The sequence below is a fragment of the Pyxicephalus adspersus genome, chromosome 9, assembly GCF_032062135.1.
Source record: "Pyxicephalus adspersus chromosome 9, UCB_Pads_2.0, whole genome shotgun sequence".
NCBI classification, from domain to species: domain Eukaryota; kingdom Metazoa; phylum Chordata; class Amphibia; order Anura; family Pyxicephalidae; genus Pyxicephalus; species Pyxicephalus adspersus.
In genome coordinates this window covers 29,035,874-29,051,929 of record NC_092866.1, presented here as the reverse complement: position 1 = coordinate 29,051,929, position 16,056 = coordinate 29,035,874, and the positions used below count along the sequence as shown (strand labels likewise).

The 16,056-nt window shown below is 37.4% G+C and overlaps 2 protein-coding genes across 5 annotated transcripts in view; one reads left to right on the top strand and one right to left on the bottom strand.

Moving 5' to 3' along the window:
- LOC140338723 (RNA-binding protein 4B-like) overlaps positions 1-16,056 on the top strand; it is a 75,891-nt gene that overhangs the window by 27,466 nt on the left and 32,369 nt on the right. The window lies entirely within an intron of this gene.
- The window catches only part of CCS (copper chaperone for superoxide dismutase), a 28,648-nt gene continuing 15,576 nt past the window's right edge, over positions 2,985-16,056 (bottom strand). Inside the window, exons 6-9 of one of the 2 annotated variants that reach the window (XM_072423041.1) lie at positions 13,972-14,025; positions 12,747-12,824; positions 8,666-8,769; positions 2,985-4,482 (exon numbers count right to left, since the gene is read on the bottom strand). In XM_072423041.1, the coding sequence (XP_072279142.1) occupies positions 4,332-4,482; positions 8,666-8,769; positions 12,747-12,824; positions 13,972-14,025 (387 nt within the window). In that variant the 3' untranslated portion in view covers positions 2,985-4,331. The remainder of the gene's footprint in view (positions 4,483-8,665; positions 8,770-12,746; positions 12,825-13,971; positions 14,026-16,056) is intronic. The other variant, XM_072423042.1, reaches the window with a different exon arrangement.

Here is a 16,056-nt window from a genome sequence, read left to right as displayed (position 1 = left end):
ATCAACTTGTTATATTCATTTTTTTCTTACATATCCGTTTAGTTCAATGGAGTCAAGCCCCTTTCTGGATACTCCAGTATGCACAGAGGGAGAGAAAAGGTAAAAACACTTGTGACATGCATCCACAGGCAGCTCTTAGTGTTGGGCTTTGGCTTTGAAGACCCTTTTGACACAAAAAATATTTCCTAATTTCACATTGATTTACTAGTAGGCTCCAACATTATTGTGTAATACATTGCTATTAAATATTATTGATTTCATAATTACAATTTATTAGTAACACAATCAATTAGGTAATCAATTAATTGTGAGTTGGATGTCCTAAGTGTCATGCTCTATTCAATCAGCTAATGATCCCATCACCCATATGTCCCAGTAGTGATAAATAAGCCTCTAATTCATGATCTTATTCTCCAATTTAGGTGATGTCATAGAAAACAGAAAAAGTTACTGGTTCTATTATATATCATATAATCATAAAAAAAATTCAATAATAATTATTTAATCACTGATGTCTTGTTTATAATTGAGTAACAACCATATCTTCCAGTTTATACAAACATACCTTATACTCATCACCACCTATACCAACAACCACTATGTACATCCCAAAAACATGCAGTGAGGTTAATTGGCTTCCCTCCTAAATTGACCTTAGACTGTATAAATGACATATGACCATGGTAGGGACATTAGATTGTGAGCCCATTTGGGGGACAGTTAGTGACACGACTATGAACTTGATACAGCGCTGCGTAATATAATGGCGCTATATAAATACTGTGTGATAATAATAGAAATGTGTATGTGACTTCCATACTATCCAATTCCCCTTAGAGCAACCAGCAAGCATAACAAAAAGCTATATTGTTTCTGTTCAGTCCATATTCAATCCCATTAAGATATTTTTTCTCTGAAGTTTCCACAGAAAGCTTCTACCAAGCTGCCACTGCATAATTCGAAAATCAAAAGTCACATCAATCAATGTTGTAAACCAACCTGTTTTCTCTTCATTAGAAAAACAAGTGCCTCATTACTTTGAACCAACCTGTGTAATCCATATGCGTGCTTCTCCTGCGATGCCGGCAAGTGAAATATTGCCGGCATTCTCTCCCTTATGTGTTTACCCGCTGTGCATCGGCGTCCCTCGTGGAGGAGGCTGGTCCGGCCCAGCCATAGGGATCACCGCTCCTCCTATAGATGGCATATAACAGGCGCCATCCTGAAGAGAGAAAAGCACCCACAGCAGGACGGGCAATGATTCCTTTCTAAAATTCACCACTTGTCAAGTGGAAAAACAAACAAAAAGTTCACGATGTATAGGAAGCAGCCATCATGTAACAAAATGCCAATTCTCTTTACAATATTTCATAAATACCAGTATAATATACTCAAATTTCACATAGGTCAAAATTTATTATCTATCGGTCATTAAATGAGATAGTAGATAATTTTGGGGAACAAAAAAATGATTGCATTATGTTGAGTGTATCGGCCACACTTTCACTATAGGTCCATAAGGGACAGGTGTGGCACAAGATTATTGATTCATTACTACCTAATGTTTATAGAAGGGGTTTAAAAGACAGACATTTAATCCTGGATTTTTGTTTGCTTTAAAATCGAATATCCACTTTGTTTCTTTTTGCAACATGATTTTGTCAAGTTTCCTCCCCTAGGGTCTGAGAAAATTCTTTCCAATGCTATAAATCGCATTTCATTAAGAATAAATTTGTGGTCAATGCCTATATGATAGCTCAGTGGTGTAATCAGTTTCCCATTTTTGATAATATGTGTTCTTTTTTGGAAGCATCTCTGTTTTTCCAATATAAAACCGTCGACAACTGCAAAAGGCCATATCACCCCCTCAGTATTACAGTCCATAGTTCCATTGAGTTTTCTCCTTATATTAACAGGTGGTTGAAAACTGTCACTTTCACTGTGTATCCATGAGCAATATGCGCACTGTATAAGATACAGCAATGGCCTAGTAAGCTATGCGTTTTATATATACTAGTGAAAAAATTTTTTTTCCAATATACTTGCAGTGCTGCAATATGAATAGACAAACAGAATTACTAGTAAACATATACAAAAGAAGGTATTGATAATGATAGTGGTGGTGGTGGCGGCAGTGTTGCTTGTTGTGAAATGGAAATGTTCTGCAATAGTTTATGCAGCTGCTTACAAATGCCTGCACAGGCATTTGCAAACACCTGAAAAAGCCTAGCAAGCTGATACTGCTCCTGAGCACCTAGTGTTTTACAGTAGCTGCCCATGGACTGTAAATGGATGGTTTTTAACTGCAATGTTTTACAATGCATTGTTTGTACATTACAAACAATACATTTCTGTTAAAATGGTAAAAGGAGATTAAATATTTTATAGAATAAAACAGACTCCAGTTCCAAAAAAAAGCACAACTGCAATTAGAGGTATACAGAGGATGGCATTTTTTTTGCATTCTAAAAAAAATGTTTTGTGACTTTCATGGTTTTTAAATTCCTAACCAGGAATATGTATGCAGAAGTGTTCTGACCCTGCATATCTGCAAACCGGTTGACATGAATCACCATTATTATTTTCCAGGATCAGAATCACAACCACTATTTTCATAAAGAGGTCAGCTTTGAACAAGATGAGTCAGGAACTGGTCAACCTTCAGTTGTCAGAATTTTGAGCACAAATTTTGAGCTGTTAGAAACTGTCAGCATCTTGTGGAGCTTTCTACATTGGAAAGAATTTATGACTATGTATATGATATAAAAAATCCAACTTATTGTCTCCAGTAGGAAGGGACTTTACTAAATGCCAAAAATCTTGTCTGAAGAATGTTCGCTTCTTTTCATTAGACCACATACCACCAAGCCCACGAATGGGTGACCATGACATACCTATTTTACAAAATGAAAGTAAATAGACATTCCAACTGGAAGCAAATATTTTTCCTGGATTAAATGAACATGAGTTTTAAAGCATTTGGATTGATTGATTTGGATAACTTTATTGCCATTAATAATAAGGTCAAGTGTAAAAGGAATAAAAATTTTTTTGATTGACAAATTAATCAATGTATTTTGAAAAACAATTTGTAGGTGTGTATATATATATATATATATATATATATATATATATATATATACACACATACACACACATTTACATACATATATTCACTGAGTCATATGTCTAGCAAGTTTGGTTTAGATGTCTCAATGCGTTTCATAGTGATGACATACACACATACATACATTGATCCATCCATTTAGCCCTGACATATAGCACAGCGCTGTGCAAAGATGACTGGTGGACTCACATGAGTCTCAGTCATATGTCTAGCAAGTTTGGTTGAAATGTCTCCATGCGTTTTCGAGTGATGGTGGAACATACACACATACATACACACGTATATACATACATCTAATTTTGTATATATCGATTTTTATAGTTCTGACATAAAGAGATGAGCGAGTGAGTTTTTAAAACTCATTCTCGCGGTGAATTCGGACATTCTCGCTTACCAAAATTGTAAGCGAAAATGGCCAGTGTAAATTCACCGTATTTAATTAAAAAAAAAAAAAAAGATCGCAGGTTGCGCTGATCAATGAATGCAGCGCAGGTTGCATTCATTGATCCGCTCAGTGTGCAATACCCGGCACTAGAGGTTAAATGGGGACAAGTCTCCATGACTTGTTGAAGTGTCTCCATGCGTTTCCAAGTGATCAACAAATATAGCTCTGACATACACCACAGCACAGCGCTGCATAAAGATCAGCGGTGCACTCACATGAGTCTGAGTCATATGTCTAGCAATTTTGGTTTAAATGCGTTTCTGAGTGATGGTGGAATTACTGGCAAATCACACTAGCAACTTTGAAGAATATTTACAGCATTACAAATCTCTTACCTTACTTTAACTGGCCAGAATTGTTGCTACTACTGACCACAGTGGTTCTCTAAGTGCTTAAACAATCACTTGTGCCATGGCCACTATCAGCTATGCACGAGTATATGTTTAATTGCTTAGGCTGGAGTTCTACATGTGGCATCCAACAATGCAAAAACATTAGTTAGAGAAGGTAATCAGGGATTAATTAAGGTAAAAGTAAAGTGAAACTGACAATATCTCATAGTGGTACTTTGTAGATTGACATACATTTATAATATGAACATATTATTTGTAGCATTTTCTAGCTTATTGCAGTAAATGTTATCACATAGCTTCCTCAAAAAATTGTACATATCATTTTTACATATCAAATTTCAATTTGTAGATGTATATTTATTGTAAATTAAGTAATGCAAGCTATCATTTTAAAATCATTTTTTTTTCACAGGTGAGCATATGTGTCCTGTTTTTTTCGTCCTGGTCCAGCAGCTGGACGGTCTCTTTCTTCCCAAATAGTCACTCCATCACACATACAAATTTGCTTTGGATTCTCAAAAAGACCAGCTGATCGAGCAATAATTCCACAGGCCAAGCTATTAGAAATTAAAATTCAGTTAAAAGAATGGAAAATTAGGTTAACTAGCTTAGAAAATACTTATAGGCCCAAAAAGAGTCTTGTATAAATGATAATCTCCCTGGTGGTCTGAATAATGAGCATTTTAAAATGTAAAAGCGGTACATTTAAAAAGAATCAATAATTAAAATGTCCTGCCTGGTCCCGCCTACCAGCACCAAAGTCCTGCCCCCCAGCCTAAAGCTCGCGAGCGTTTCTCCTGGCTTCGTGTCCCCAACATTCACATGCCGTGCAGGGGAAGCAGATGCCTGGCAACGCTGGAGGACACCGCTGGAACATGGGAACCAGGTAGGACTTTAAAACTCCCTGGCAATTCCACCCCGAATGTGGCTCAGGGTTACAGCTCTTGGCACTTATATTTAACCCTTGGTGAAGAATTACTGGCATTGAAACATATGGACGAAGATTCTCCAACAGGGAATGTTTGAGGTAATGTCGAATTCCATGCTTTATAAATAGAGCCCTTAATATTTTTAAAGATAACACAGGTCAACAGGTTATTTTCATCAGATATAATTTTTATGTGAACTGTGTAGTAATTTTGATGCGGATTTCAGATCCGTGTTCAGTTTTTCTCTAGCACATCCAGTTTTTGTGATGCAGCTTATAATATATTGTGTGAAATTCAATATAAATAGCCTTAAAATATTACAACATTTAACAAGTTTTTTTTTTTTTTTAAGGTTAGAGACTGCACTTACTGCGATTTCATTTGTCATCATGCCTAGAAATTGCCTTAATGATCCAGTTTCTTTTACATGTGTGGTTCATTCAGGATGAGCCGAAAGCACAATGTTGCCAAATTACCACACAACTTAAAATTTTATAACAAATTTTAATTTGGCTGTTCACTTGGTGGCCAGGATAAATTTTGGGCTCCACATGTCATCTGTACCAGTTGTTCCAACGGACTGCCTGACTGGCTAAATCGGCGTAAAGCACCAATGCCATTTGCAATCCCGATGGTGTGGAGGGAACAGCGAGACCATCTAATCGACTGTTATTTTTGCCGCGTCAACAAAAGTGGATTCACAGGTAAAACTAAAAAAATGTATATTCCAGCCTTGATACTGCAGTTAAGCCTGTTCCCCATGATGATTCATTGCCAGTTCCTGATGGACTTGCTTCTGTAAAAGGTGATGAGGAATACATTGGAGTTGCAGCCAGTTACAAGCCTGAATCATCTTATCCTGACTACTTGGCCGATGAAGATTCAGAACCAGAGACCTTTACACAAGCAGAGCTGAATGATCTCATTCGTGAACTAAATCTCTCCAAAGACAAAGCAGAACTTCTTACTTCAAAGCTTAAACAGAAGCACTTGCTTGCAAATGGTGTAACTGTAACTCACTACAGAAAACAAAATCATAACTTGACAACATTCTTCACTAGTGAGAGCTCACTGTGCTACTGTCATGATAAAATGCACTCTAACAGTTTGTCACAAAAGCATATTCAATCTGAATTGTGTATCTTTAAAGATTCCTCTAAAAGAAGCTTGAAAGCAGTCTTACTACATAATGGTATTTCCAAACTAAGTTTACTGAATGCCCATTTCGTTAACCTAAAGGAGTCTTATGACAACATGAAGTTACTACTTGAAGCAATCCAGTATAAAACACACCAGTGGAACATCTTTGGGGATCTAAAGGTCATTGGCTTGCTGATGGGAATGCAAGGTGAATTCACAAAACATTGCGGTTTCCTATGCCTGTGGGACAGACGATCTACGGGAGACCATTATGTCAAGCATGATTGGCTACCAAGAGATACCTATAAGCCCGGAACAAGCAGTGTCAAGTTTCTGCCTCTGGTTGATCTGCACAAAATATTTCTGCCACCTCTCCATATCAAGTAAGGCTTGATGAAGAACCTTGTAAAGGCCATGGGTCAATCAAACTCCATGGGTTTTCAGTACCTTGCTGAGAAGTTTCCAAACATAATGCAGGATGATTTTTTCAAACAATCTCTCTGAACAGCTGAGCTAGAAGCTGGGGATGCATTCAAGTGGCTGTGTGAAAATTTCCTGGGCAACCATAAGTCTCCTGCATACAAGGAAGGAGTTCAGAATCTGCTTCATTCATACCAGAAACTGGGTTGTAGCATGTCATTAAAAATACATTTCTTGCACTCACATCTAGAATTCTTCCCGGAAAATCTTGGTATGGAGAGTGACGAACAAGGCGAATGTTTTCACCAGGACATTCAGTTAATGGAGCACCGCTACCAATGTTTCTGGAATGAAAGTATGATGGCTGACTACTGCTGGATACTGAACCGCCACAATCCAGAAAAGAGTACACAAGAAAATCATGAAGAAACAATGGTACCTGACCGACACTGTTCAGTAGATCTATACCACAGTGTATAGTGTACCTTTTTGTACTTCACAATGAAGATGTATTAACATTAACTTCAATGGTGCTTACGTTTTAGTACAAAATACATGCATGTACAATGTTAACTATAATATTACTCATACTCAGGAACTGTACGTGTTAGGGAAAAACTGAAAACAGATCTGAAATCTGCTCGAAAAACTGTTTGTTGACTTGTGTAATCTTTTATAAAAAAAAAACATTGTGTTCGTCCCTTTTGATAGATTGGCTTGACCTGCATGTATAGATGTAAAAAAGTAAAAAAAAAAAATTATACATTTGTAACAGGATGAAAGATATGGTGCCAAATATGAAGGATATCTGGCATAATGTATTCCAATGTCTGTGGTCAGGTGGTAGTGAGGCCGTTTGCAGCCTGTGGGCTGCGAGAGCCAAGGAGGTCTCCCGAAGTCTAGTTTGGTGGGAACCAAACCCTGATGGGTGCAGGACTGGGCAGCCCATGTTGTGAACTACAGACTTTGAATTGGGAACAGGTGTTACCTGTGAGTACCAGGCTCAATCCTCGAGTAGCTGCGTGGGGCAGCCGGACTTTATTTACTTGCCTGTTGGACTTGAAGCTGAAGTAAGCCATTTTTTTGTTCTGCTGGACGAAGTAATTTTGTGTTTCATTATGCTGAATAGAAGCTACTAATTTGTGCCCGAGTTGGAATAAAAAAATTTTTCTGAAGCACTATAGTATCTTGCGATGATCTGATCCCCCTATTATCACACATTATATACTATAAACTTTGGTGGGTTTTTTAAACAGTACTAAAACTCAATCATAAGTGAATTAAATTGCAGCTTACCAGTTCTAGGTTGTGATGGCTAAATTTGTTTTTCTCTTTATTGTATCTAAAAATCATGCAAATTGCACACTTCCTGACCCTGGGTGGTTACATTCACTCAACTCCCGAATCTTTAGAAGAGACTATGGTTATCCTGACTGGGAGATTAGTGTTTACAGAGCACAAATACCATTGTTTTAAGCTTCCAGTTCAACTCACAGTTCAAGTAACATGTGCACTACATTTCTGACAATATCTAAAGGCATTTTCTTTACTTGCTAAAATGTTTCAGCAATGCCAGAAATGAGAACAGGAGGTAAACTGAAAATACACAACACTACTGGGAGGTAGAGACATGCAGTCTCTTTTGTCAAAAGCTATTACCGTGTATGGTCTATGACTGAGTGTTCCAAAAATGGCAGGGAAAGTGCAATAAAGGCTCCAGGGAAATGAAAGTGATGTGTATGTGGGTTTTTTAGAAGGAACAGCAGGTTCTTAAGGGCCCTGAACCCGGCCAAGGGAGTGAAAGGGATTTGGGATATATCTACCTGCACTCAGGTGCAAGAAGAAGAGAAAGGATCAGCAAGAGGCTGAGGGAATTGATCAGCAAGAGAGCCAGAGTGCATTCAAGGCTGAAGAGAGAGCCAGAGGGTTCCAGGAAAGCCAGCGGCCAAACAGTACTACAAAACTGTGAGTGAAACAGTACTGATATAGTGAATGTGTTAGTAAGAGAGGGCACCTATGTGAGGTAGCCAGAAGCCCAGCCGGGCTACTGTTTATTGTTTTTGTTGTTAAGCTGTGGAGTGTGCTGTAACACTTGCCTAAATAAATAAAAACTGCTGTTATTTTGGACTTTTGGAGTCTCCTGCCTCTAATCTGCCCTGTAAGCATCCCGTTACCATGAGCAACCCACAGTAATATATCACAGGTCACAAACTTTAAAAAGCTTAATGTTAGTAGTTGTTAAATATCTTACCCTTTGCCCGAGTTGCCTGTAGTTTTAGACAAAGGATGGTTTCCACGTCCAAGATCATCTTTACCTTCATCTACTACTAAAGAACGTCCAATAACATCCCAAACCTTTGAATAAAAAATAGGGGCTAATGATGAAAAAAAAATAGTAGAGGGACAAAATTAAAATGTATTGAAAAAATTGAGGACATTTTTCCTTCTCATTGGATTTAAACCCTTTTTCATAGGGAAACAAAGAGGTTTTGCTTCACATTCAATCTGGAACAAGCCTATATTAGAGAAGGAGGCATGAAAAATGTTTGTTTAATTTTAATTAAGAAAAAATCCTATGCCTCTTTCTCTATTTGTAGCCTTTTGAGTTACATTTCAATATTCACCTTTTGCACAGGCTAACAATATTAATAACAATATTCAATATCCAACCATTCAAGTCCATGCCTTGGAGTAGCAAGGAAAAGTACAGCTGAGGGGGAGTGCTGAAAATGCCAGACGTGCCCAATGCGGAGCTAAATCTTATGAGTGGCCCACTGCTGAAACTCCTTCTTCATTGAAATCGCTACTAAAATTCCCAGCATTATGTGCATCTATAAAACAGTCCAATGGGGGGCCACGCATAGGCAGAGAGCCCGCTAGTCTAAAGTGAGTGATGCCAGGAATTGTAGTAGCGGCGCTATTTCAATGAAGCAGAAGGGCCAGCAGCAGTTCATATTTAGGATTCCTTTGAGGGCCAAAAAAAAGGACGTTGGGGCTAGATTTGGCCCCGGGGCCAGGGTTTGACACCCCTGATTTAAGGGATCAATATAACCAAAGAGTTCATATCCCTTCATATCAATGATAGACAAACAAGGCATGCGTGCCAGGGTGGGCATGCAGTGTAATTTTCAGTGGCACCCAAAAGAACATGCAGGCATGCATGCATGATGCAAAGAGGCATGCAGGGTTTAGACTGGCTCAACAGAAAGCTCAATGCAATTCATGTCCCTATATAGAGGGCTGCTGTCTTAAGCTGTAATTGACAACTCACTTGTTTGGCTGTTACATGCACACTTAATTTTTCCTACAGCAGTGTTTAAATCTTGATTCAGATATATATCACAGTTAAAAAACACGAAATTCATGCACAAAGCATGAAGTCGGTCACAATATGGTTCTGTTTTTGCTGTATCAGTCTATTGCTCCTCTTATATATGCTATATTCTTAAGTAGCAGCAGAGGTCGGTGTGTATCCAATCACACCTACTATAGATTTACTTCTAATGAAAAAAAAAGCAGAAAAGATCTGAATATATATTACAAGAAACCTGAAATTATTTTCATGATAAACTGATCAACCCTATTAAATGGACAAGCTACTACTAAGCACTGTAAGTCCACCTAAACCACAGATTATATAAAGGAAAGATCCTGTTTAAACAGAGTAATAGGAAACATCATCCTGATGAGGAAGTTGGATGATAAGAACAGAAAGTTACACCATTATGTAACCTTTTAGGGAGAAACAGGTGTACTAGTGTCTGCATGCAGATTTTTGTGTTAGGCAAGTACTTGTGCATTGCATTGTGCATTGTGCAGTCTTTTGTCATTGGAAAGGATTGTGAAACATACTTTCCAACAACAAACTTTCCAACGACAAATATTGCACACGTGTACCCAGCCTTAGGCAACAGATCTGTTACAGGGTCTTGCTAGTGGTGCACCCAAAGGATTTTGATAAAGAGGAGAAAAAAAACATAAATTATCAAATGATTAGCTAAGATTCAACCTGTTTATTAGGCTTTGCATGGTAATCAGCGTACACATGTAGAAAAGTTTTCCAAAAGAATATTTTAAGTAATAAATATTAGCACAAATCTAAATGGCATGGACAAAAATTATTGGACTCTTAACCTAGAATTTTGCTGAACAAGCTTTAGAGGAGATTCCTGCAAACAAGTCATTCCTGTAGCTTTTAATGAGTTTTCTGCACCTGTGAACAAGTAGTTTATCCCACTCCTCCACTCTTTCAATATATGTTCAGTAGTATTCAAATCAGGGCTCATAGAAGGCCACTTCAGAATAGTCCAACGTATTGTTTCTAGTCATTTGTGCTTTTAGCTGTGTTTTGGGTTACTACACCGTTAAATGATCCAAGACCTTCTACTGATACAGAGCTTTCTGACACTAGGAAGCAAGTTTCCTTGCAGAATGTTTGGTAGTCTTGAGATCTCATTAATCCCTGCACAGACCGAAAAAACTCCGTGCCTGATGCAGCCTTAAAACATAAACAAGCCTTATTTTCATAGCTGGTATATTATAGTGTTTAAAGCGGACCTAAACCCTAAAAAGGGTGCAGCACCTCCCATTTCTGTCTTGACCGCCGCAGTGATCAAGACGTAATGGGAGCGCAAAGCCCCTGGGATACCTACGTCACACATACCGAGGGGTTCTTGGCTCCTCCGTCTGCGCATGCCCCGATTTCAACAAAGGACCCAAACAAAGAAACCTCCTGACAGATCATTGAATCTGTGGGATTAAAGGTAAGTGTGGTTTTTTTTTTTATTTGAGTTTAGTTCTGCTTTACAAGCTTCTTTTCTTCCCCATCTGTGAACATAGCTGGTGTGCCAGAAAGCTCTAGTTTTGTCTCATCTATCCAAAGGACACTTAAGCATAAGAATTGTAGCTCATTAATAGGCATGCTAACAATTTGTGTCTTGCTTTGTGTACATTTTTCATTCAATAGGTTAGTCTTTCTTTGTCCTAAGCCCATTGCAACTTAAAAAGCAATGAATCATAAATGAGATTGATCTTGGAGTTTGGCTTGTATCTCATTGGAAGTTGTTCCTGGGTTTTTGTCTCCCATTCTACCCACTTTAGGGCCCAATTTACCACTTGTGGTGACCTTATACATTCTAATTTTCTTAGCAATTGTTGTTAAGGGAACATTAAACCAAGACTGGATCTTGGCCAGGACTAAAACATTTGCCAGATAATAGTAAAATGTATTTAAAAACCCACTCCAGGTTTGCTGGATCACCCAGGTTCACCCATGATAGTCTATCATGATAGTCTTGGAGAGCTTTAATAAATCAGGCCCAATGACTCATTGCACAATTGGATATATGTGTAATATCAATTAAAGAAAACAGCTAGTTTAAATAATCACTCCAACATATTTATTATATTTTCTAGTAGTATCAACACATATGCCCTGGTGATTTTAGAATAGCTTTCTAGATTAGGACAACTGTTTACTCACTTTTCAGGAGGCAAGAAGCACTTATAAATATATTTGTCTACAACTTTAACTTTCAACTTTAAAAGGTAAATTCTAATGTGCCTGAACATGGTGTTGCAACCAACATGGCAGCAATGTGAGCAAGCGGGCCTACTAAAACGTGTTTTCAAGTTGGAACAAAATAAAAGCATTTTTTCATTAATCAAAATTAAAACATAATTGGGAAAATAGTTTTAAAGCAAACAGAGGGCGATTTTCAATAGAGTGCTTAAAGTAAACAACAGTTTTTGTTCCAGTCATTTGACACTGTTTCTTTAAATGTGTAAACTTTCATTACCATGTTTTAATTCATAAACAAGCTATTAAACAGCAATTAAAAGGATTAGGTCACTTCTCAGTAGGTTTTTATCAGCAGACATTTTTGTTGGACTGTTTGATTGTATAAGGCACAGTGTCAGTTTGACTGTATGAGGCAAAGTGTATGTATTTTAAGTATACTTTGTATGTTCATTTTAATGGACATTGTTAACAGATTACTGGAAGCTTGAATAACATACAGATTACAATTTATGGCACTATGGCAAGGATCTAACCTTAACTGCATTCCAAAACCAGACAAACTACTAGCCCCTTCTGCAGCAGTTTCATTAGGTTACAGAACAGAGCTGTGCACATTAGCACTTGCCTACATTGTAAAAACTTTTAAAAGAGTAATAGAGACAACTACACAGCCCTACATTTGTACTTTTACACACTACACAAGAACAGGACTTGCACATCACAAAGACTGACTGATGGAGTACAAGCAAAAAACACATCTTTTATTACTTTATGTAAGGTGAAAATATGGATCAACATCCAAGAATATTACCTTCACCCGTTTGTTTTCCATTCTAAATGCTGCTCTTCCATCATCATTAACCAAGATATTTCCCAAATCTCCAACATGCTAAAAAGGAAATTACAATATTTAGAACTAAATACACAGTGCAACCAGAATACTATATTTTAGTAAAGTTACCAAAAGCTTGAAATAAAAAAAATTAAAGCTAAACTCCAGAGAACCTTAACAAAAATTAAAATGTGCATGGGACAACATTTACAGGGTATAATACTTGATTAGTCTATCGGGCTCTAATAGTAAGGATAACATGCTTTAGTCTACAGTCCCTTCCCATCGCTTGTTCTATTTCGTATGTAACAATGTATAGGGCCCACCTTTACTCTCATGCATGAGCAGAGAATGGAGTGAAATGACCGTTGTGTAAGAGATTTCACTTTTTTAGGTTAATCAGAGTTGAGCTTTAACACATCAGACACCACAGGGCTCATGCACAATGCTTTTTTTTTTAAAACCCCTTTTTAAATATTTCTATCATTGGATCTAATGTTATATGATAAGTCTTGACATGCATTTTATTGTGTAATTCTATTTCAGGGCACAAAAACTATTTACTTCTTTCTATAGTGTAACTCCATATTACTCTTGTACTATCTCCTGCATGCAAGCCAGGGTAATCCCTGTTATTGGAAAAAGACCTTTACAGTTTATATAGTCACCTTTCTATGTGCAAGTATAAGGTTAATAGTCTATATATTGTGCATTGCACAACTGAACAGCAATATGTTCATACCTTAGACATTATTATTCATTTTGTATTCAAAAGGATTGTGAGGTAGTCCATGTGCATGAGCCCTTACAGATCACAAAGAAGGGGAAAAAGAAAAATGAGGAGTAAAAAATATATAATATCTCTTATATATAAATTATAATTGTAATATTACATTATCATTGTATATTAAAACAAAATATATTTTACAGATAAACAACAAATCAATGCAACAACCCATCCAAGAACATTTTTTAATCAATATTATAAAATGAGCTAGGGCTGCCAGGACTGAATGAAATAAACACACATGCTGGAAGAGAAGAGAAAGAAGATGGTGACGACAGAACAGGGGATAGGCGAGCAAAAATAGAAAAAAACTGTGATCAACCAGTTCCTTCTGCAATAAAGAGCATGTCTGATTCCAGTTTTTACCTATATTTCGGCTTTAAGAGCAAAATATATGTTTTTTGTTTCCTATCTTACATACAATAATGTATAAGTTCCAATTTCAAGTAACACGGTTATAAAGAGGCAAACCTGTAAAATAAAACATTGAATAAATACTTTGCTTTACCACTGCCTCCACAACACTGTGCCATTTAGTAGAAACCTTCCTCTAAAAAAATCACCTGGAAACTGACACTAGGTTTTCACAGAGTCCTCATGACCTGCACACCACTACTGTATGCTAGAATTATGGAGGCTGGTGGGATGATTCAAAGAGAGTCTTAGAGTAAAAAGCTCTTGTCACTTTCACTTTGTCACTGGGGAAAGTCTGCCTGCAAAATTGTATTTAGCTGAGCAAAGCATTATGTGACATGTAGTGCAGGAATGTATGTGTAGTGTAGTACACCCACTGGTCTTTCCTCTGTACCCTGACCCCACCAAACATACACCTCACCTATCAGTATCAATGCCAATAGTGAGATGTACCACCCACTGCACAGATCATTCTGGCCAGGTTCTCAATCGATATGCAAAATACCCAGTTCCCCATCTATGTGAGGGACATCACTTTCATGTTTTGCTTAACAATTAGTCATTGTAAAATGGTGGCAAATACATTATGTGGTTTACTTTCCTGTCCCAGTCTGTCACCTTTAAAACTGACTATAATGAATACTGATCTTGTTGCTAATTATGTAACTAACATTTTGCGAAGTAAAGTGTCAAGTGTACTGCCCATTGTCTACTATTCTCTTTTTCACATACTGCCTATCACCATATCCTCCACATTTCTCTACAGTCTCCCCTGCTATACCCTCTGCACTCCTCTCCAGCACATACTGCTCTCCATCATTCTCTTTACACTCCTCTTCTATACCCCCACACTCACCACCTGTAACGCCATTTACACTCCCTCCTCTCCTGGTTGAACTCAATGGACTTTTTCAACCTAACTATATATACTGTACACACTGTCCTCACACTGTCCTCCATCATACCCTCCACACTACTCTGCTGCACACACTGTTCCTAAAATACCATTGCACCCTTCTCTCCTGATCCCCATCATACCCCCTGTGCATCTCTCCTGCACACACCTCCTAAGCATTGTTTGCAATATATTTAATTTTTACTGATACTATTTTATTATATTAGACTAGCTGACTACCCAGTGTTGCCTGGATATTTATTTATTGCAATCTTATATTATACAAGAAAATGAATCAATTAAAGCTATAGTGTTAAAGCAAAGAAATGTTTTTACAGGTTTTAAAAGTATAAGTACAATATACAATTAAATTAAAATACAATAAATTAACCTAAATTAATGGCATATGTTTCAATGCTGTTTGAAAAGTTTTAATAAGAACATTAAGCTCATGAAACATCCTTTTTAACTTTGAGACAATCTGGAATTTTGTTCTTGAGATGTAGGTGCACCTCTGGTCAGTTTCCTTTAGTTCGTTTTCAATAAAATATAGTTGTAGAAAGTTTGGTGGTTGATCTGGCAGCAGAAGTAACGATCTTGCTTTATGGTAAATTTGCCCTTGTACAGTGAATGTGGATAGAAATCCAGGCTGTTGAACAACTGAAGTGGCGCCTGAATGATGTCATTTGGAAACATGAGTTATATTTTCTGATGTTATTAAGAAAATGCTTTGACTCTGAGGTATTTGCTGGTGTGTAATTCTAAAGTTGTTGTGGTGGTGTTTCCAGTTGGCAGAGTTTGACTTTCCCTTTTTTTGCAGCACATACCAGGAGACTCAGATTTAAAATTCTTGGCTTGACAGTAACTACAAACCATTTCCATTTTTCCGATGGTAACACTTGCATTTTGCGAGTATTCTTTCTGTGGATCATAGTGGAATCCTTCCAATGAGAAGCTAAAATGTTGTGCAGTCCATTATTGCCTGTCTCTCTCTCATTTCGTGTACTCTAGTCTCACGCTATTGTACTGTTTCTGAAGCTCTAGTGTGGTAGCGCTATCTCTTATATCCTGTAGTCAGGCCTAATGCTGTTGTACTGTCTCTGAAGCTCTAGATGTAGTAGCTCGTTCTCTCATTTCCTGTACTCGGGTCTCACGCTGTTGTACTGTCTCTGAAGCTCTAGATGTAGTAGCTC